A 23,381-nucleotide genomic window follows, 5' to 3' on the forward strand; every position below is an offset into this window, starting at 1 on the left:
GCCTGATTGCAGCTCATTAAACAGTCTTGTAAACTATGGTACAGACATTTGTAGGAACCAGTTGTCCCACAAGGACAAATATAAATGCTTTTTAGTTGTTCTTGTCTACATATGTTCTCTGCTCAGAAGTAGGTTGTATCAAATTACAAGCAAAGGAAGACATCACTATGGTATTCTATTTGGCACACATCATTGCTTTTGTTACCCATGAACAAAATTTACACAACTAGAAAATTGGAATGAGGAAACTCTCAGAGCAAAAGTTAACCTAGCCAATCAGCATGTAAATAACTGGACAATTTGAATGAAAGAAAACAAATACTATAGCATCTTGTTAGTTATTAGATACATCCAAAATGTGGATGAAAGTCTTTCTCCTAGAAGTTTCTTAAATTAGCTAAATAGTATGAAAGTTTCTATGTCTAATCATAATTCTAATTTTTTAAAATTTATATACGGTTTAAAAATATTTCAAAGCCTTTACATTCAAATATATAAGATATTTTAGTTGATTTAATACTTGATTTAAATGGTGGCAATTTTAAAAAACTGCTGTAATTATAAAATTCAACTAAGTGCTATTATAAAAATGTTTTAAGAGAAAAATCAGTAGTTTATAGTGGTATTAGGAGGCTGGATATATTTGGGGCAGAGGCTGTAAGAGGCCTTACATCAGGAACAGTTAGGGATTTATTCAGTAGGCCATGAAGTAATCAGGGAGATAACTGATTGTAAACTGCCTGCTAAATAGTTTCCTGAGTATATGTAAGCTTGTCAGAGATCTGTAATTATGAATCACCATAATATGGATTACCTGCTATATGCTTTTATTATTATATTTTATTTGTATGTCATATATTCTTTTGGTGGATGACTGAAACAATAGCTTTAGTTGCCTAAGAGATTGAACTGGGTCCTATTATATTTCAATCTTGTTACATTCCTCAGTTTGTTATACTTTATAAAATAGACATTTAATAATAATATTAATAATGAATACTCATTTATGTAATGTTGTTTATTAATTTATTATATAACAACATATTGTATTATAAATATATAATTTATTATTAAATAAATAACATTTTATTTAATAATGAATAATAAAAATAAAAATAAAACCCATTTCATATACAATTCTTAAGAAAAATTGAGGGGAAATTGTTCTTTTTTGTTGTACAATGAATCATCTTCCACATTTTTAAGCATTGGCTAATGAATGTGCTGATATCTTCTCTTAATTTGAATCATAGATTGTTATAATTAGAAAGAAATTCAGAAAAAGGAAAAGACTAGCAATAAAGAAGACATCACAATCACATTCAAGTATATGAAGGGATACTGAGTTATCTTGTTTTTCTTGGGAGTAGTTTCGTTAGAGGCAGATAAATGTGCAGTGGATAGGTGATTATAAATTTGAGGGCAAATTCTGCTTCAGACAATTATTAGCTGTGTGATCCTAGAAAAGGCACTTAATCTCTATTATCTCTGAGTTTTTCATCTGTAAATAATAATATCATGTGCCTACCAGGATTGTTTTGAGGGTCAAATTAGATGATAATTCCACAGTTCCTAGCATAAAGTAAGCACTATTTAAATGTTGGCTGTTATTGCTATTATTGTCTTGGTTCCAGAAAGAGAAGTAAATAGGGTTTGTAACAACATGTGTTTAAGCTTTGTGTTAGGAAAGATTTCCAAAGTTAGAACTATCTATTAGTGAAATGAATTGCTTCAAGCAAAGGTTGAATGACCACTTTTTGGATACAATGTAGATGATATTTTTGTTCATATATATTTGTTGGAATAAATAATATCTGAAGTCCTTTTCACTTTGATATCTATGATACTATGATTCTGTACTCACATTCAATCTTCTCACTTCAAAGATGAAGCAATAAAGAGCACAGAGAAGTGACTAGTACAAGGTCCTATAATTAAAGTCAAAGCTTTGACAGTTTATTTAAAAATGCAAGTTCTTTAGCTTGTTCTTGTTCTTCATAGCAAATCAGAGGTGTTAAGTTCAAATCCCATCCCTTACTATCTGTGTAAGCTTAAGAAAGTTATTTATTTGTGCCTCTGTTCCCAAATCTATGACATTAAAAAATTTGGCACTACAAACTATGAATGAAATAAACCTTTCTGAATCTACTTCAGACATTCATAATGGTTGATATTAAACATGGCATAGGGAATACTTTCCATGAACAAAATAAGGATGGTTTTAAATAATAAAGTGCCCCATTATATATTCTTTACAAAGTTATGGTCTCAGTACTGAAGCTCATAATAAATCTGAAAAATTTCCCCCCTACAGATTGGTATGCAAAATATCTCCCAGTTGCATCTCTTAAGGTAGGTTTTCAAGAGTTGATATCATCTGCAAAGCAAAGTGAAAGATTGTTTCTGCTAGTTCCATTCATCAAAGTCTTTTAGTGTAAGACAGAATTTTCTAAAGTAATCTATTGAATTCAAATATGCCTCCAGTGTATCCAAGGATGCTGTTGAGCTTAATACAATTTTAGCATATTTTTTAATGAATTTTCCATTTTTATACCTTTTCCCTTACTCTAAAACATGTTTTAATGTATGGCCCCAAAGTTACAAAAGCCTTTCCATTAGAATACTAAAAACAAACCTTGTTGAACACCTACACTATAAATCTTGAAGAAAATGGTTTTGTTTTTTTAATTACTAAAATAAGAAACTCAAAAGCCAGAGCTATCATACATCCACTACAGAACACATTGTGTTAGGGACACTGGCTGAGATAAATTATGCCTTCATTTTTAAAAGTACATCATTATTTTCCAACAGTGTTTACCTTTTTTTGTTGAGGCAGCAGCAACTACTGCTTTGCTTCGTTCAGTTTCTGCAAATTCAGATGTTCAAAGAATGAAAAATTGGTATTGGTGTTGCCAGATCAATACCTTTTATTATTATAATGCAGATCAGGATTAAGCTGCATAAACAGAACAGAACTCAAGACATTGGAAAGCAAAGCAAGGGACTGAGGAAGCAAAGTCATAAAATGATATTAAGTTACTCACTGATGGATTTTCATTAGTAACATGATTGAAGTGCATAATGACAAAGACACCATGATGTTAAAAATGGATGCTAATAGGAAGGGGAAAGCCACATATGAAAATCTATCTTACTACTTTATACTTTACTCTTCCATTTAATATCTTTTTAAAACTAAGAATAATTAATTCCATAGGATAACAAGAATAATATCAATAGAGTTCCAGGGTTTCTTTTTCTTTTTTTTTATTAGAAAGAAGAGGACTGCTGGAGCTCACAAAAGCGGCTGAATGTGGGTAATACACCACACATTGTTTTTGCAAATATGATTAGACTATGTGCTTCTTGTGAGAAAGTAAATATATATTTCTTGAAGGACTAAAAGCAAAGCATAGACTCTTAGATGTTGTTTAGCTCAACAGTAAAGAAGTGATACTTCCATTCCAAACACTCCATTTTCTTCAGCACACCTTTAATTATAAATTTTCACCTCTGCCTCTATATGTGAACTCTGCTCCTCATTACGCTATCCTATCCATGTTAGACTCTAAAATGTTAACCTGTGGCCTGTATATATTTCTATATTTATATCTTTCTGAATACCAACTGATAACCTTTTACTCAGATTTTGAACTCAACTAACATATTCCAGGTCTGACATATCTTGAATTCAGAAATTTTCTCAATTCTAAGGAATTATATGACTTCTCATCCTCCTAGATCCATGTTGATGAACTTATGGCAGGCATGCTGGAGGGGCTGCTCTACTTCCCCTCTCAACATGCCCGAGGACATTTCTCATATGACCCGTTCCTCTACCCAGCAGCCCAATGGAAGCGCTTCCTCTCTCCCCTGTCTAGGGTTAGGGGATGGCTCACATGTGGGGTGAAGGTCACAGTTTGGGCCTCAGTCTCTAAAAGGTTCACCATCACTGTCCTAGACCAATTCCTAAGCCTAGGAAAGCTTTTCCTGCAGTAGTCATATAATCTGGTTCTAAAATTATACAGTGCTATATAAATACTATTTTTAAGACATATGACATCTTCTTGCTACTTTTGTTACCAATGGTCACTTTCATGTTGAAGTAAAGGCATCTTCTCTTTCACTGCAGATGATAAAAACCAGTTTCAGAAAGGTATGGCTCTGTATATTGGAAATTAGAAGGTTATAAATCCTGAGGCTGGATAGAAATGATATCCTCTCCAAGTCTAACAAGGCTGCTGATGTAGGAAACTGGGAAGATTAGGTTTGAAGTTACAATTGGCATCATAGAAAAGAGGGTTAAGAACCAAATATTGAAATTATTTTGAAATAACCTAAGTACAGGTAGGAAGTACTCAACTACACTGCTTGGTAATAATCAGGTGACAAATGGATAAATGAAGAAAATTTACAATGAAATAAAGTTCTGGGACAACTAATCAGATTGAAGGACAAAGGAAAAATAGAAGGAATCTTTGGGGTCACAGTTATCAGGGCTATTAATGTGACAAACTTGCCATTAGTTTGGCTACACCATCTCTTTGTACCAAAATCACATGGCTATATCTTCCTTTTTGCCTACCTGAACCACTACAACTGAATTTTGAACAGTTCTGACAAAGGTTACTTTCTCATTCCTTGCTGGAATGTACTCTTGTCAATTAATGCTGCATGACTAGGAATGCACTGAAGTTGGTGACAAAAAGGCTTCAGACCCTGGAAAGGATATTTCAGAATGTTCAAGTCTTTCACCTTTTTTGAAATTTTGCCTTGAGCCACCTCTTTGTAGGTCTTTAACTTCTGCTCATGATGCTTTGACAGCACAATCGGTCTGCCGATCTCAAGTATATATGTTTGTGGTTGGGGTAGGGGGGATGGATTATGTGGGGAGAAGGTAATAATTTTGATTATTATTACTGGAACAGTGTTCTTTCAGAGTGTGTTTCCTTGGCAGTGGAATTTGGTATTTCCTTACCAAATTTTATTACAAATGGAAATCCTTGACTTTTTTAAAAGATCTTTTTGGGAATGGACCAATCATTTTCAAGCTTATCTTTAATCCACAGCTCTGTGCTGACTCTTTACAATTACTCATGATTTCTTCTGCAGCTCTTTATATGTGCAATTCCATAACATAATCATTGCAATAAAAAAGAGCTACTCAACATTTATATTTCAAGAAAGCTTTGGGTTCATCTCAAGCCTAGGATAGAAGTCTTAATGTAAACTTTAACCATGCCATTAAATGATGAATTTCCAAGTTTTCTCTTCATTTCTTCACTAAACAAACAACCAAATAAATAAGCAGTTCCCAAAGTCGGATATTGCATATAACTTCTTGTGAAATGTTAGCTCTTTCTGTCTGTTTTATTTGTGCATATATTAGAAGCATGATTGATGTCTAGGCAGCTATAATCCTGTAGAGAAATATAAACCCTTTTAGACCATGAATATTTTTCAGGTTTGACTATAAATCTAATAAGTAAAGGTTTGAGTAGCTAGAAACAATCTCCCCCTAAAAGCAAATTTATATCACAATAAGGAAAACAATTTCCATTTCTTGGCATCTGCCAGGTCCTTATCTAATCTAGTTATGCCAACAAATCAAGTTTTTCTCTTTTTAAGTTATTCAAAGAATTATTGCCAAATCGCCACAATTTCAAAAACTTTAAAATGGTCTTGGTATCAGTTGAAATTCCCTCATCTGATATATATAAATTCTGCAAGGAATAGTAATAAAATGACTCCAGCTTCCTTTAGCCAAAGGTGACTCTATTCAGGGATGCAGAGGGCACACTAGTCCTGGATACATTACATTGCCTAGTAGCTTGAATATAAGATGCACTATTTGGGCTTACCATGGACATTACTATGTGACTTAGAAGTTCACTTCAAATTATAGCACTGCAAAAGGGAGAGAAAAACTCCTAGCACATTAGCATTCCACAAAAATCTACTCAAGAACAAATTAATGTTGGAAACAAAAAGCTCTAAAGACAATGCTTAAGGAAGTATAAACACACAGAGAAGACATGGATTAAGTATTTTTAAATGTCAGTCCAGTGCAAGAAATGTGCAGAGCATGGAGAGACTTTCTCAGCACCTCCCAGAAATGAACACAGTATTATTGATTTTGCCCAAAGCCAAAGAGCTGAAGCAAATACTTGAATATAAGCTTTTACATTTTTATAAAGCATGCAAAAGTTTTATTCACATACTTGATTTTACTTGTTTTTCACTTGGGGCTGTTAAAGAGAAATAATATTTACATTAGTCAACAACTTTGTTTTTTCATTCTTTGCCACTCAGGATTGTTTGTTTTTTCTTTAAAAACTAGGTTTAAAACCTTGAAATTTTTTAAAAGGCTTAAGCAGATTTTTGTATTATATCTTTTCTGATATTATTTTCCAAAATTTTACTTTGAGGAATTATTTTAAAGTTTTCATAGGCTAATTTAAAATCTCAAAAATTAGGATGAATCTATATAAAAGTTTTTATTCATTTCTAACTGATGGATATCAATTATTTTAACCTAGGAATCATTCCTTTGTCCTCAAAACTTATTGCTGTTTTACAAATATGGTTCGCTCTCTTCTCTATAAGTACAATTTTGTAACTGGTCTAAATATGATTTCTTTTTTGTCTGATTAACATCCTAAAATTAGTTATGTAAGATGAAAATCTTTCTATAAGGACAATTTGCTGCTGCTGAATGAAGGTAGCAACTTTAAGGATGAAAAGAACATATATAAGTGATTAGTGGGCCCAGCCAGTTATTTTACTTTCCAGATACACAAATGATATGCTTTGAGTTAGGAACAATAATGTATATTATAAGGCCCAGATAGAAAGAGAATCTATTTTACCAGAGGGTTATTGATTCTATCTATTGTGTATGAAACTGAAAGAAGGGAAAGAAGAAAGAGGAGCCTGTCCATATATAATTGACTATCTACTCAAGAAAGCAACATGTATGACACAGAGGAAAAGTAGGACAGGAGTCCAGTAATTCATAGGAAACAGTAACTTGGAACAGAAATTATATAAATGGTCTCAGATATCCATATATGCATGTTCAAAATATGGAAAATAAACTAAGCAGATCAGAGTTCTTAATGTAAAAGGGTAAATATCACCTAATAAGTACCATGGAGACTTGGTGGAATATGATCTATGACTAATGATAGAAGTGAATGGATATTTACTTTTTTTTCCTAACAGAATAGTTTAGACAAAATGGTGATGGAATAGTGTATTGCATACTATCATATGTATTATATATAAGAAGCTATGCTTTTTAGGTAGAGAAATAGATATTGTCTTCCATTTGATTTATTGGTGTGGGTTATTCCCAAAATGAAAACTTCCTGCAGTAAATGTGGAACAGCAACATATAAGCTTGGATATTTGTCTAGGGAAAGAGGGTTTCAATGGCTTGCTCATGACCATAGAGTAAGTATATATCAGAGGCAGGATTAGAGCTTCAATTCTTTATTTCACCATTGAGTCTCATGAGGGGATGCTCATCAATTGGGTAATGCCTTAATAAGTTGTGAAATATGATTATGATGGAATGCAGTTGTGCTATAAGAAATGATGAAGATAGTTTCAGAAAGAGACCTATGTGAATTGATACAGAGTAAAGGGAGTAAAACCAGAACATCTTTATACACAGTAACAGAAATATTGTTATGATAATCAACTGTGAAAGACTTAGTTACTCTTATCAATTTACTGATCCAAGACAATTTGAAAGACTCACGTTGAAAAATGCTGTTTGCTTCCAGAGAAAGCACTGATGAACTGTGAGTGAAAATTGAAGTGTAATTTTTTTCACTCTATTTTTCTTCCTTTTTTTTGTAACATGGCTAATATGTAACTATGTTTTGAATGATTTTGCATTTTTAATTTATAGCGTGTTGCTTGCCTTCTTAATGGGTGGGAGAAGGGCTAAAAAGAGGGAGAATTTGGAACTCAAAACATATTTAAGTGAATATTAAAAATAAATATGGGCAGAAAAATAGATAAACACTGGGTCTCTCTCCATTATGATACAGTATGGAAAATATGTAATCTGTTAATATTAAAAGTAATACAAATATAAAATTGATATAATAAATAATAGTGTGATTATATTAAATGTAATTATATAAGAATGTATATAATATAATGCATATATTCATATGTTGTTTTGTGAAAATCATGGACATGTAATAGGAATCATAGTAGTAGAAAGCATATGGATAAAGCCAAGGCTAAAAGGATGGTTACTACATCACAAAATTTTATATGTATATATAATATATATGCATATATACATAATATATGTCATGTATGCATAATATATTAAATATATTAATTAACATATATACTATATATATTATAAGGGTAGGGCATAGTTGTGTTAAAGGACTTCACATATCTGGATATTTGCTAGCCACCTCTACTAAAATCTTATCAACTTATAAATTCCATCTTTTGATAATTTCATCTTTCATAAAGTAGAGAGGCAACAAGTGTCTAGTTAATCCTTATTCTAAATCCTGTTCTGAAGAATAAGAAGAAACTGGAAGTGGAAATGAGAAGGTACTTAGGAGGAAATTACCATACTATCTTAGAATTCGTTATAGAAAAGTTGAAATGCTGAGTATATTCTAATACATGTTCAAGATTTAAGAAGGTTGTGTTTAAGGGAGTTCAGAGAAAATGCAAATGTAGGTTTCTCTAATCAGGAATTCCAAACAGCACATAAGCATAAGGGAAATAGGAGTTTTTTTTAATAACAAAGTTCTGTTGAGACACCCTTTCAGATATGTAATAAGCAAGATGGTAGATTATTCATTTTTCCAAATATCTTCAACCCTCCAACACCTCTCGTCTGCAACAAAAAGGACCAGATATAGTCATAATGGCTTAATCTACAAGAAGGGAGGATCCTTGGGCAAGGTAAAAACCTTAGCCAAAAAAAGTTTTAATACCTAGAAGTTTTATTCAGTGTATCTCCCCTTAACAGTCCCTACATACTTCTTCAAAAAAGTACAAGCAAATTCTTAAACTAAGTGCCTTGGGTCTCTAAGCCTTTCTCATGTAGGGAAAACCCCTGATTCAGTGACTCTCTCTCCTTCTACCCCATAAGAAGCTACAGGCATTAATCCCTTCAAAGCACATGAAAAAGAGGAGCAGGGTAAAGAAAAGAATTAGGTGGAGTGCCAGTGCTGATTGTAGCGAAAGTTCTGACAAAAAGGGTTCAAAAACTTAGCTGGCACCAGTTCTTTCTCCCTAGAGGGAGAGATGAAAGGAAAAGAATCCCCTTTATAACATACCCAATGAGTAGTAGCTTCTTCTTGAAGACCTCCAATAAAGGAGACCAACAAGCAATTGTATAATTGCAGTTAAACAGAGAGGCGATATTCAAGATTGTTAATACAGTAAAAAATATAATAGTAATTCATTCTTTAAAACTACTATTGAGTAGTAGTATAAAAATTCAACTGCTAAAGACTTTTTTGAGACACTTTCTTTATTCCATGTCACTATTATTATAATTACATAATTACTCAATTTGTTGAGTATATACAGTCTGTAATTCCTAATCCTTTGCATTTTTCTTTTGACATTAATTACCCATATGCTTAGGAAGATTATGATTGGTTTTTCTATCATACCTTAACTTTTGAAAACATTTTTATTATATTTTCTTTTCCAGATTACATATAGTTTTTTTTTCTTTTTTTTTTTTTAATTTTAAACCCTTAACTTCTGTGTATTGACTTATAGGTGGAAGAATGGTAAGGGTGGGCAATGGGGGTCAAGTGACTTGCCCAGGGTCACACAGCTGGGAAGTGTCTGAGGCCGGATTTGAACCCAGGAGCTCCCGTCTCTAGGCCTGGCTCTCAATCCACTGAGCTACCCAGCTGCCCCCTACATATAGTTTTTAATAATCATTTTCTGACATTTTGCAATCCATGTTCTCTCCCTTCCTCTATTTTCTCCTCCCCAACAATTGCAGATAATATATTGTATATATGCCACCATGTAATACATATTTCCATATTCATCATCTTGTGAAAGAAGACATATAACACTTATACAAGAAAAAAATCTTATGAAGGAAATAAAGTGAAAAATGTTATGCTTCAATTTATATTCAGATGCCAGAAGTTTCCTCTATGGCAGTGGATAACCTTTTTAATAATGAGTTTCTTGATGTTTTCTTGCATCTCTGTATTTCTGGTATTAGTGAAATCATTCAAATTTGATCATCATGCATTATTGCTGTTACTGTGTACAATATCTCCCTGGTTCTGCTCACTTCACTTTGCATTACTTCATACAAGTTTTTCCAGGTTTGTTCTTTTATGATCACCCTGTTCATCATGGCAGAATTGCATTAAATTAAAATCATATAGCCACAGCTTGTTCAGCCATTCTCCAAAGGATGGACATCCTCTTAGCTTCCAATTCTTTGCTATCACAAAAAAAGGGGTTGCTATAAATATTTTTGTGCAAGCTGGTACTTTCCTCCTATAGTTGATCTCTTTGGGATTCAGTATTGCTAGGTCAAAGGGTATGCACAGTTTTATGAATCTTTGTGCTTGATCCCAAATTGCTCCCCACAATAGTTGTATCAGTTTACAGCTCTGTCAACAATGCATTAGTATTCTAATTTTTCCACATTCCCTCCAACATTTAGCATTTTTCTTTATTTTTTTGCCATATTAGTCAATCTGATAGGTATGAGGTGGTATCTCAGAGTTGTTTTAATGTGCCTTTCTCCAGTCAATAGTGATTTGGAGCATTTTTTCATATGACTAGATAGTTTTTATTTCTTTATCTGAGAACAGCCTATTCATATCTGTTATCATTAAACAATTGGGGAATGACTTAAATTTTTATAAATCTGATTCAGTTCTCTGAGAAATGAGGTCTTTGTCAGAGACACAATATAAAAACTTTTCCCCAGTTTTGTTTCTCTTCTAATCTTGGTTTTATTGGCTTTGTACAAAAACTTTTCAATTTAATGTAGTCAAAGTTATTTATTTTACAACTTGTGATGTTCTCTATTTCTTGTCTGGTCATAAATTCTTTTCTGTAGGTCTTACAGGTACACTATTTTGTGTATCTTTAATTTGTTTTTGGTATCACCATTTATTTATAAATCATGTATACATTTTGACTTTTTTATTAGTATGCACCTTTAAGTTTTTAAAGCACCTTAAATATATTATTTTATTTCAAATCCATAGCAATCATAAGAGAAATTGTATTCTACATTTTTCAAGGGAAGACTTAAAACTCTTAGGTGATTTGCCCAATTTTCAGAGGTATGATTTGAACTTACTTCTTCAGAACTTTCAGACTGTCACAATACTCATTTTGCAGTGTCTCAGTATTTGAAGTTAGTTGCAGAAAATGTCTTTAAACTAACATGTTAAAGAAGATTCACATTCTTCAAGTATTTTCACTATAAGTATTGTAAAATACAACATTTCTATAGAACAATAATACATTCTAAATGGTGGTGCATGCCACTAATCTGTGACTTTCACCTTTGTGGTTTATTTATTTGGGTTAAGAGAAGAGTGTTTGGAAATATTATTTTATGATTTTCATGGCATTTTGTATGACTTTCTTTCTTAAAAGAAAAGATTCAGCAAATGAGTGAGGCAGACAATAACAACATGAATCTTACCAGAAGATTCTTTTGTTGGGGATTTTTCTATAACAAAGAATAATGAGATCATGTTTAATTAGAACTTGAAGTAAGCAACTAGTGAAATTAAGGAATTAAAACATTACAAATATTTACCTGGTTCCGCGTTTTTGTCTTTCTTTTCCTGTTCTGAAAAAAAAATGTTTATAATTATTACACTGTTAGGTTTTCTCCTTAATTAATTTTATTCTACATATCTATTTTATAGAAAGACACATGCATATGGATTAATACAAGAAATAATGATTACATGAAAAGACTGGCTCATGCAATTTAGATAATTCTTCTCTGTCCTCTCTTCTCACCTATCCCCTGAAAATTTCTTCATAAGCCAAAACTACTCAATTATTTCAAATAGTAAACACTTAAAAATTTGAAATAGCTATAAAAGTACTTATGAAAGGTTTCATTTTGGTTTGGAGAAAGCCATGTGTTCTCAATGATTATGTGAATAAAAACAAGATCTGAAAGTTTCCCCACATGCTTGGAAGATTTCATATATGATCCTAGTGAAAGAATATTCCTGAAGTCGGAGGATGAGCTTAGTTACATATTAAGATTAACCAGAGAGAAAGCTAAGATTTTTGAATCTGATAGATTCTAGATTAAAAAAATGCAACAGCCTAGAATTATTGGCCAAATTAAATAATATGAAAGAAGGTAGCATAAATATAAAGTTCTACATATCCAGGGGCTATAAAGTTCTGCATACCATTTGACCCAGCAATATCATTACTATTAGTGATCCCTTAGCTAGTAGTGATCAATGGAAGAGTAAAAGAACCTAGATACAAAAATATTTATAATAACTCTTTCTGTGGTGGTGAAGAATTGGTAACTGAAGGGATGTCCATCAATTGGGGAATGGTTGAAAAAGTTGTGGAATATGATCGTAATAAAATACTATTGGGCCATAAGAAATGATGAACAGGAAAATTTTGAAAAAAATTTGATAAGACTTTTATGAACTGTTACAAAGTCAATTGAGCAGAAATCAAGAGAGCATTGTACACAGTAATAGCAATATTGTAAAATGATTAATTGTGAATGACTTAACTATTATCAGCAATGCAAGGATCCAAGATAATTCCAAAGGATTCAAGATGAAAAATGCTATCCCTTACCACAGAAGAATCTGATGGAGTCTGAATGCAGATCAAATCATATGATTTTTCATTTCATTTCCATCGTGAATTTTTTCTTGTATACATGGTATGTCTTCTATTACAACATGATGAATATGAAAATATATATTGCATGATAGAACATGTATAACCTATATTACATAACATGCAAGATGATCATAGTTACAGTGCTAGAATTTGAAAAGAGCTTAGAGGTCAACTAGTCCAATTCTGTCATTTTAGAGATGGAAAATTGAATCTGGAAGAGGATAAAGGATTTGCCCAACATCACACAGGTTTATAGGTTGTCAATAGATAAGCCATAAGTCAAGCTCAGATTACAAAGTCAAGATTTCTTTGAGGCAGGCTCTTTCTTAATGCTAGGAAAAGCAAAAAGTCAGTCTCTCTATTCAAGGAGTTTCTTTTCTTATGAATAGGTAGGTACAAGGTAGATACAAGAAATGAACAGTAAACAGAAGGCTTTCTTAGAGGGGAAAGTCATGTGACTTTAAGTTTAGCTTTCTAGGCATCTTGGTCACACAGTAGATGAACCACTGCATCTGGAGTCAGAAGAACTGAGTGCAAAAACAGCCTCAGTCTTTTGCTAGCAAGTCATCAAATTTGTCATCTTCAAATGTAAAATGGTCATAACAGCAACTTCTTCTCAGGTTTGTTGTGAGGATCAAATGAAATAATAAATGTAAAGCACTCTGCATATTCTCTGACATAAATGCTTGTTTCTTTCTTCCCTCCTTTTCACTAGACCATGATGCCTTCTCATGGAGGAAAAGAAAAAGTCTATGAACTTGATGAAAATAGCCAAAATAATTCCACTTGTTGCCTTCATACTTGGATATTACAATGCAAAGATGGAAAGTAGGGATAATAGTGCAAAATATATTGGGAAATCTGATTCAGATTTAAGATGTTAAAGTTGTCAAAGGCTTGTTTCTCATCTGAGAAAAATTCATGATGGGACATCATGAATATGTTCTTCAAGTATAGAGTTAGAAGACACTAGACAGAGTACAAACTGAACAACACTGAAAAAGATGAAATTAAATAATAAAGTTGCAAACTTCTTAGTTAAGTAGAAATTATTAGAGAATCCTTTGTCTGGATGCAATTTAGCCATGGAGGAAAAGAATTAATAAATAATGTATTTCTTGACTGCTAACTATTTGCAAAGCATTGTGTTCAGTACTGGCGATCTAAATAAAAAAGCAAGAGAGTCTTTGCTCTGAAGGAAGAACTTGAATACACTTATGTTCAAATGGGAGAAGACAGCATATATGGAACATTACAGATTCCAGTCAGATGGAATAGTCTCAGTGGTCTTTAGGATGCTACAACAAGGCAAAAATCAAAAGAACTGGAAAAGAATCATGAATGTTCTTATTACCAAAAAAAAAAAAAGACAGGCTGCCAAGTGCTTGCCAAGAATATGCCTATTTTATCTTCTATATAAAAACTTATGAAAATAATCTATCCATATATCAAAGATATGCTTGTTTAAAATAAGTGATAGCTTCTTACAGAAAAATATACTAAATTGTATAGAGACTATAACATCCTAATATATTTATTATTTATTCAAAAATTATTTCCTAGGATAAAACATATAGATGGAAAAATTAAATTTTGCTATCAACATGTTTCTTTGAAATGCATTTTTATGGTCAAGGAAGATAAATATAAAATGAAAATGCTATGCAGTTGTTTTAAAAAAAATAACTGCTTAAAGACGGTAGATAACTGTTAGCACTCTTGTGTTGGGCTTATTCACCTCAGGTGAAAAGAGTCGGTAATTTTACATGCTCAGCATTTTGATTTGGAGGAAAATGCATTGCTGAGGCAAATTTAAACCACTTAAGAGTTGAGGGAATAAAAAAGAGACATCACTCATAGTTTGTTTCCAATACAAGGGTTCTCATAGAATCCATTTTCAGTAGTGTTCTTTTTGATTATCTTCTGTTATTTTTTATATGAAACCAGATGGTACTCCTTCCTCAGTTATCAAACAGGAATTTACTTAGAAGAGTTATTGGTCTGCTTGTTTTGTTTTATGAAGTTAACTATCTATATTCATTTTCTTCTTTCACACTGACATCTTTTGAATATTTTAAAAGGAATACAATAACATGAATAAATTGAAATTCTGGTAAAGAATTGATTATTTTTAAAGAACATTTGAATAAACTGTCATAATTACAATTTTCAAATGTACATTTTATTGCATTGATTAAGTGTCTACTTTAGGAGTGTTATCTCATTTGATCTAGTCCATTCATTCTGCCATAATATCAAAGTAATACAGCAGCACATTGCTTGCTATCTCTCTCTCTCTCTCTCTCTCTCTCTCCCTCTCTCTCTCTCTCTCTCTCTCTCTCTCTCTTTCTCTCTCTCTCTCTCTCTCTCTCTCTCTACCTGTTTGACTGCTCTTTCTTGGTCTCCATTCTGGATCTCCATCCAATAATCATGGACGTACCCTAAGGGTCTGACTCTTTTTTCTTTTCCCTCTATACTATTGNAGCGTCCTTCAAGAATCCACTCAAATCCTTTCCACCTTCTACAAGAGACCTTTGTGGATTCCACTCTTCCCATTTCCACTACCCCCGTTGCCATTGCTTTCTCTCTGTGCTTTCACCCATTTTACACTTTTTATGTACTGTATATACATAGTTGCTTGCCTGCTTTTTCCCCATTAGTAAGCCCCTTGAGGGAAGTGACTATTTTTGGCTTTCTTTATATATATATATATATATATATATCAGCTTACCACAATGCTTAGCATATAGCAAGCTTTAATCCATGTCTATTGGCTGACTGATAGTAAATATAATTTTTACAACTATGATATCATTATAATTGTGCAAGGGCCGAAAAATGGCTTAAAAACTAATTTATAAAAATCATAGGGATCCCCAAACCTTACAGCATTTCTTTTACTATAAAACCCCTACCGAGTTTTTCATTTTATTCTTTCCGTGCTAAAATAGAGCACCAATGTACTAAAACATATTCTGAATTTCATTTAACAAGTGCTGGGGCAGATATTGGCATACATCAAATGCAATATAACCCAGAGCAAATATAATCATTCGAAGTCTAAGCAAAACAAAGAAAAAACAATACGGGCAATTTTTTTAGTATATTACAAAAAGAATCAATAAAGAGCAGTATATTATATGTTTTTTTAATGAATATATATCAAATTACCCTTTTGAATGCCAATAAATTTGCCTTTCATTTTTTCCTTTTAATTTAATGACTTTTACCTTATAGATTACCAAACCCTCTTTTAGGGGGAAAAAAAAAGCCCATCATGAAAATATGAATTAGGAAACCTCACATTAGGTAGACAAAATCTATCATTGAGGATTGGTCACCACCCTAATAAAATGTAGTATACAGAGGCAAGAAAAACATTTTCATTTTTAAATCAAATAGATTCAGCAGCTAAGCAGAAGGCAATTTGAAGAGCATTAGCTATTATTCTCTGGCCATTTTTTTAAAATCAAAAACAGTATGTTGTAAGGCTAATGACTGCTTATAGTGTTATGTTTATATATTAAGCATTCAGGCTTTTCTAAAGACTATCTAGGAGCCATAGTATTACTTCTAGGGCCCTATAAATTTTACAGGCAGTAAGAATGCAAAAGCTCATGATGTTCAGTAGGTTCCTTAGAAAGAGCAATTTTTCAGAATCTAGATTGTCTCCTATTTCCCCTCAGAGTTGGTAGTTTATGCCTGTAGAGGTATGTGGATATTCATTTACACTTAGGCCTAGACCCATACATAAATATATGGATGAATGAATCTATTCTCCTCCATAGCTATATTGCTCCCCCTGCCTGATTTAGAGAGTAATTACATTATTCTCTTCATTTAGTGTAACAAGGTGACTTCACTCTAAAAAACTACAATGCCATACAATACTATTAGTTTTCTGTAGGAAAAAAAAGATAATTATAAATTTGAGAGCTTACATTTTCAGCTAAATATTTTTAGAATCAATAATGACATGAAAATTTATGTTGCTGGAAATAGCTGGCATTCTAAAAATATATTAACAAAGTATAGAAATAGAAATATATTATAATTATATGCTATACTATCATATTTAACATAATAATATAAATGTAGTAATATAAAATTATATTAAAAAGTATAAAAGCTGGCATTCAAAAAGTGTATATATATACATATATATGTGATCAAATAAATAAATATACTATTCAGAAAAATCTAGAAAGCAGACCAACACCATGAATGATATGATTTTTTAAAAAAACTACATATTTATATTACCTTTCTTCTGAAAAGGAAAAAAAAAGCTAGAAAGAGAAATTGCCCAGAAAACCAAAGCCCACACACAATGGTTGGCCATTTCATGACTAATTTAAAACTGAATTTAAATGGCACATCACTTTGCCTAAAATTATTGATTTGAAGTAATGATACAGGGAAAGAAAGGATATTTATATTTACTACACAAGGCTCAGAACTCACTCATACTATTCACTTAGGATTTACCCTAAAAATATACACTAAGAGTCAGTTCCACACATTTTCTCAGTCAATCTGTAGCAGTAATGATGAGGGTAGTAATCATAAGGCTTGTGAAAAAATGAATTTATATTCCAAGAAACATGTATCCTCTTTTTAAAAGGCAGAGAAACAATCAGTTTATCAGGAGGAAGGGTTGATAGTCCTAAGACAAATGTTTTGGTTAACTGAATATTATTTTATTATTGTACCTGATCACAGGTGATTTGATTTCATTACTTGATTACACGAGTCTGGGCCAATGGCCATTAACTTGAGTCCTAAAGCTTACTGGTCTAGACCTCTCCTAATAAGTCTTGCTATCTAGACTATTTATTCATTCAACAAAACCCTAGAGGGCTTTTACTTTTTCATTTATCACAAGGAGCAACTAAAATAATTTGCAAACTAGAAGCTTCAGAAAGGTAATGCAGAGCTGCTTAGTCAAGCCAAAAGGACAGTATTTGCCTGGACAGAGACCAATAGCAATAAAAAATGCAGTTTGGCACAAAAGCAATGGCATCATTGTCTTACTTTTTTCTTTAGGACGGTCTACTGAAAGAAACATGAAAGGAAAATGAATGATGATTAATTTAAAAAAACACCCCCCAAAAAAGAAAGCATGTCCTCATAAACAAACAGACCACTTAGTTTTCAGTCTTTTAATCTTTTATTTCTTTCCTTCTTCCTCTTGATCTTTTCTTCTTTTTTTTTCTTCCCTACTCCCCTAATGCCAAGCATTTTTGTTTGCATAGTAATATGAATTTTATCAATTGTGAGTGTTTTAGCATTATATATTTAGCAAGGGAAAGCGGGTAAGGTATTCTTGAAATGCCTGCTCAATATGATTAATTAAAAAAACATTTTTAATTATTGGTCTTTTCAACTTCATTTAAAATACACATGAAAATATACAGACACAGAGGCCTTTTGTAAATTATGCCAAGTAAAGGAATATACTATTCAGAAAATCTAGAAAGCAGACCAACATCATCTTCTAATACTGAGAGGTTCCATGGATCTTTACCTTCCCTAGTGGAACCTTATTGCCCCATTATCCAGTTTGTACTGGCTCAGGCCACCTATTGTCATTTGGATGTGGACCTCTACATCCCTACCACTGCCAGAGGTATCTCATAACCTGCCTCAAACTGATAGGCAGACAATTCTCTTGATAGGGGACCATCTGCCTTGCCATTATTTCCCAAGGTTGTCAGGGCCTTGCCATCTGCCATGCTAATTTCTATGCCTACATACTACTCAGAATTTTCAAATGCTATAAACTTATAATCTCTAATACATGACTTCTCCCAAACAGAAATGTGAGCTCCTGGAAAACAAGATTTTTTTTTAAGTTTCTGTTTGTATACTCAGCACTTGGAGTAGTTAGTGTTTTGTACATACATATACTAAATAAATTCTTTTCCTTATGATTCTATCCCTATAGAAAGACTTCAAAGATAATTAATATTGGAGGGCCTCACTTTTTGCACATTTTTGGTTCATTTTTATAAAATGAGAATGCTTTTCAAAAATTCAGATAATTGAGGGGTAGTAGAAAGTGATCAAAATAAGGACTTGACTTGTAATCAGAGTCTTCATTTTATGGCCTTATTCTCTAATTCAGTGACGAGCAAACTGCAGCCAGTGGGCCAGATGCTGCCCCCTGAAATGTTCTATCCAGTTGTGAGACATTATTCCTAATCTGACGAATCCTACAATGAGTATGATACAACACAATGAAACTTCAAAAGAGTTGCCTTAGAAACAGACTGACAGATGAGCATTTCCTTTCCTCTGGCCCCCTCTTTAAAAAGTTTGTCCATCACTGCTCTAATTTATTTGCTAAACATAATTGGGAAAGTTATTTCCCTTTGGAGGGAGTGTGCTGAAAACATTGCAGAGCTCCAATTTGTGCTAATTGTTATATTTTCAATGTATTTACACCTTAGAAATCAGCAAATTATGCAATTTATATATACACACATTTATATATGCATATGTATACATTTTATACAAATTAAGGCTTGATTGATTGTTTTGTTGATTGTCTAGCCAAGAAAATGAGGAATAAAATATTTTTAAGTGTTAATAAACAATAAGTATTAATAAATGTTAACAACGCAAATCAAATTTTAAAATGGATCATCTCTTTATTTTCTATTTAGATCTGTTTTCTATAGAATAAAAATAGAACTTTTATTGTGAGTTTAAATAAAGAAATGAGAAATTCTGAAAATCTCTAGATTTCCTTTTTTTTACTTAACGTGCCTAATATGTAAGTTGTAACTTATATAAAAACAGTTCAGACTGTATGAATCCAGTAGGATCATAAATTTACCTTAGCAAGTTTCCTTAGACATTAAATGCTTCCTTTATTTTTGTTTTTGTTAATCACATGGTCTTCTGACGTTGCCTTTCATTTTTATATTTTCATTTATTTTGTCTTCACAGACATCTCCATATACACACTCATTTTTTCAAAACTTTCCTATTGTTATAAATTTTTGTAATGCCTCCCTACTCATTATCTTTCCCCAACAACTATTTTATATAACATCTATCTTTTTCACACATGCTAATTCTACTGTTGAATATTCAATATGAAAAAAGACCCCAAAGAAAATTGAGTTTAACCAAGAGACTTTTTTTAGCCTTTATTTTATCATGTAACCCTTCAGCACTCTGGTGAACCCATATACCCCTACTTAGAATCATGTTTGTACTTGCATAAAATAAAATACATAAGATCACAAAGGAAACCAATAGTGAAATCGTTATTGAATATTGAAATCCAATTGTTGAAATTGTTACCAAAATATTGAAATTCAGTTATCAAGATTTTTTTTAAAGTTCATAGACTCTAAGTTAAGAATGCTTTTATTATCCATCAGATAAAGATACTGAAGCAAAGAAGATCCAAGTCTTTTGCCTAAGATCAAATGATTCTGTTTATTATCTCTGAATGTCCCCTAGACTTTACTTCATATAGTCCTAAAAGCCCTACTGCTTTCTCCAGGACAGACTTTTATGTGAGATGCAGTCCTCTGAGTAAACTTTTATAGCCTTATCAAATTTAAAGCTGGCACTACTCTTTGAGATTATCTAGCTCTGAGGTTCAGCTCTGAAACTTTTTGTTGCAGTATCCCCTTAAACTCTTAAAAATTATTGAGGAGCAACTCTAAGGAGCTTTTGTTGTTTTTACAAGGCTATGTTGTCTAGCTCTCAACAATGCAGGAAATGATTTTAAACTTACTATGTATTATTAATATTTTATCCATCACTTTCTTAAGTACAGACAATCACAAAATAATAAAGCAAGTGCTCATTTGTAGTATTTGCCAGTTTCTGAAATTTAAAGCCTCACACTGAAAATTTCATAATTGACAGCCAGAACAAGTTGGGTCTAGCACACCTCAGATAATAGCAATCACTATTTACCTTATTAGAAGAGAAAATATTATAGTATGAAAATAAATTTAACTTTGCAGGCCCCCTGAAAGGATCTTGACAACAACTCGGGTCCTAATATTATACAATGAGAGTCACTGATATAGCATAAGTTTATTCTACAGATGCATATATTGAGTCCCACAGAAGATAAATCACTTGCCAAAGATCATCTCACAAATAATCATTTAGAGAGTCAGGATTAGAATCTGAATTCAATGCACTGTCCATTAGAGGAGATGATCATATAAAAAATTCAGGTATCTTCGAAAGAGGCAACAAATTAGTCATTGCCATCATATCACTTTGATATGAACTGAGGGGAATATGCCAAAAGGGATTAGAGGAAGGTAATATAAACCAATTGTACTTTTCTTTCTTGCATATAATTAGCCATGTCCCTACTTCTCTCTTTGTTTCTTCATTCTTGACCCTGTCCTAACTTGCTTCTTCCTATTACAAGCAAGAAAGGAACCTCTCTATTTTTGGATAGTTCTTCAGGTCACCCATGGGGACTGGAGAAGACCTGTGAGCTCTGAACCAATAATTAAGCTCAAAGTGAATGTATACATAGACATGTTTCCATAGGAGATAAAAGAAATATAATTATATTGCTATTAAAAACTCTGGACAACTTATTATGGAACAACCCAGAGAAGCAAATATGAAATTGCAAAGAATCAATCTTTGCTGATAGGCTCAGTTAAAATTTGACTTAAGCTTCAAATTTGAATTGTTTCATAGAAATGATCTCCCAACTTGAGGAGCATCCAAGAATTATATGGTAATAGAATCAGTGAAATTTAAAACTGGAAAGAACCTCAGAAGTCATCAAGGCTAACTTTGACAATGTTTATTCCTCCCAGTAATTTGTCATTTGCAAGTGGAAACACAATCAAGATGAGATCATTCCTGAATTTTTTTTATTTAATATTAGCAAATTCATTTTAATTTAATTCCACCATTTAATTTAATTCCACCATTGAAGGTGGAAACTTGTCAGAGGCCAAGTGATATAATTTAAAGAATAGCAGCAAAAGGATTCTGTCTGATCCTACTGGTTTCCCATCACATCTAAAATTCCCACTCTCCAGTTGACTTTTTAGGAAACATTTGGGCTTAATTGTGTTGATGTAGGGGAAATAATGTTAACATGTATTACCATTACTGATTGGTTTATTTCTAAATACTGTCACCTAGAATAGACAAGGGCCCAAAAGAAGGAAATTCGGTGCCTTACATGTAATAGATACTTAATAAATATACGTTGAATTAAATTGATTTATTTAACATACGTAATCTTTGAATGGGGTCAATGGAAGGAATGATAGAAAATACTGATCTTGGTCATAAGGAATCTTTGCTTTAGATGTTTAAACTGAGAAATATTTTGGATATTTTCTCTTAAAAGTGCACAAGATGCCAGATTATTAGCATACAATGGTGCCCTTTAGCTTGATTTGGAAAAATTATTATATATGTGTGTGTGTTTTATCTCTAAACTCTATCTCCTAGAAGTCTTTAAGCAAAATTAGCCAAGATTCCTAATCCTGTGCTGATATAGCCTTGGTTTTTAGCAGAGGTGCAGGAGCCAATGATATCAAAATGGAACATATATCAGTAAATGTTTTGTTTCCACAGAAGGTTAGTTGAACAAAGAGAGTATTTTTTTGATTCCTGATTAGTGTTTTAGTATTAGTCAAGTTCTACAGAAGTAAGCCCTATTCTGGGAACTATTGTCTTTGTAAATTAGGGAGGTATTTTCAAAAACAAAGTGGAGAGAGTTTTAGATAGTATTTCATAGATTCATAGGTTTATACTTTTGGGACAGAAAGGGCCAATTAATCCAACCCTTTCATTTTACATATATGAAAACTGAGACTCAGAGAGGTTAGGTGACTGGTCCAAATCACAAAGGGAGCCAGCAGCAGAGCCTGGCTTCAAATCCAGGTTCTCTGTCTGGAACTAGCACTATTTCCACTATATATCTCATTGTCCACCAGAAAAGATTTCTATAACTGGAGCCACACATTTTATAAAGATTAATCTACTTCCTGCTACATTCGTATTTTATGTTATATATTTTATAAATCTCCTCTAACAATAAGTGATGGATAAACTCTTTTATATTTCTTAATATTTATTAACCCATGCATTTTCTCTCTACTAAATCTTATTGTAAGCTCCTAGAGAAGAGAGGTTATGTGTGCTCTAATAATGACTAAAGAAATATTCTACCTTAGGGGTGATCAAACACCAGTGGGCCAGTCTCCATCGTCTTGATAGAACTTTGTTCACATCTCCAACCAATTTTTAGCTCAAATATGGCTTTGAAAAAATGAATGTCATTTCTTTTTTGTTCTTGTTGTTTACTTTATATTTTTTCCAGATTACATGAAGAGAGAATTTTAGTAATCATTTTCTGACATTTTGTAATCCATATTCTTTCCCTCCCACTTCCAAATAATATCATTTCTATATCTTGAACATAGACTGATCATTTTTAATTTCTTCTAAATATTGAAGCTAATTATGAGCTA

The 23,381-nt window shown here is 32.3% G+C and overlaps 1 protein-coding gene across 1 annotated transcript in view; it reads right to left on the reverse strand.

The window, feature by feature from the left end:
- The window catches only part of LOC123247850 (triadin-like), a 366,108-nt gene that overhangs the window by 11,270 nt on the left and 331,457 nt on the right, over positions 1–23,381 (reverse strand). The window contains exons 15-18 of the mRNA XM_044676898.1: positions 17,926–17,946; positions 11,816–11,848; positions 6,225–6,251; positions 2,822–2,869 (exon numbers count right to left, since the gene is read on the reverse strand). Coding sequence (XP_044532833.1) covers positions 2,822–2,869; positions 6,225–6,251; positions 11,816–11,848; positions 17,926–17,946 — 129 coding nt within the window. The remainder of the gene's footprint in view (positions 1–2,821; positions 2,870–6,224; positions 6,252–11,815; positions 11,849–17,925; positions 17,947–23,381) is intronic.

The sequence above is a fragment of the Gracilinanus agilis genome, chromosome 4 (genome assembly GCF_016433145.1).
Source record: "Gracilinanus agilis isolate LMUSP501 chromosome 4, AgileGrace, whole genome shotgun sequence".
Taxonomy (NCBI): domain Eukaryota; kingdom Metazoa; phylum Chordata; class Mammalia; order Didelphimorphia; family Didelphidae; genus Gracilinanus; species Gracilinanus agilis.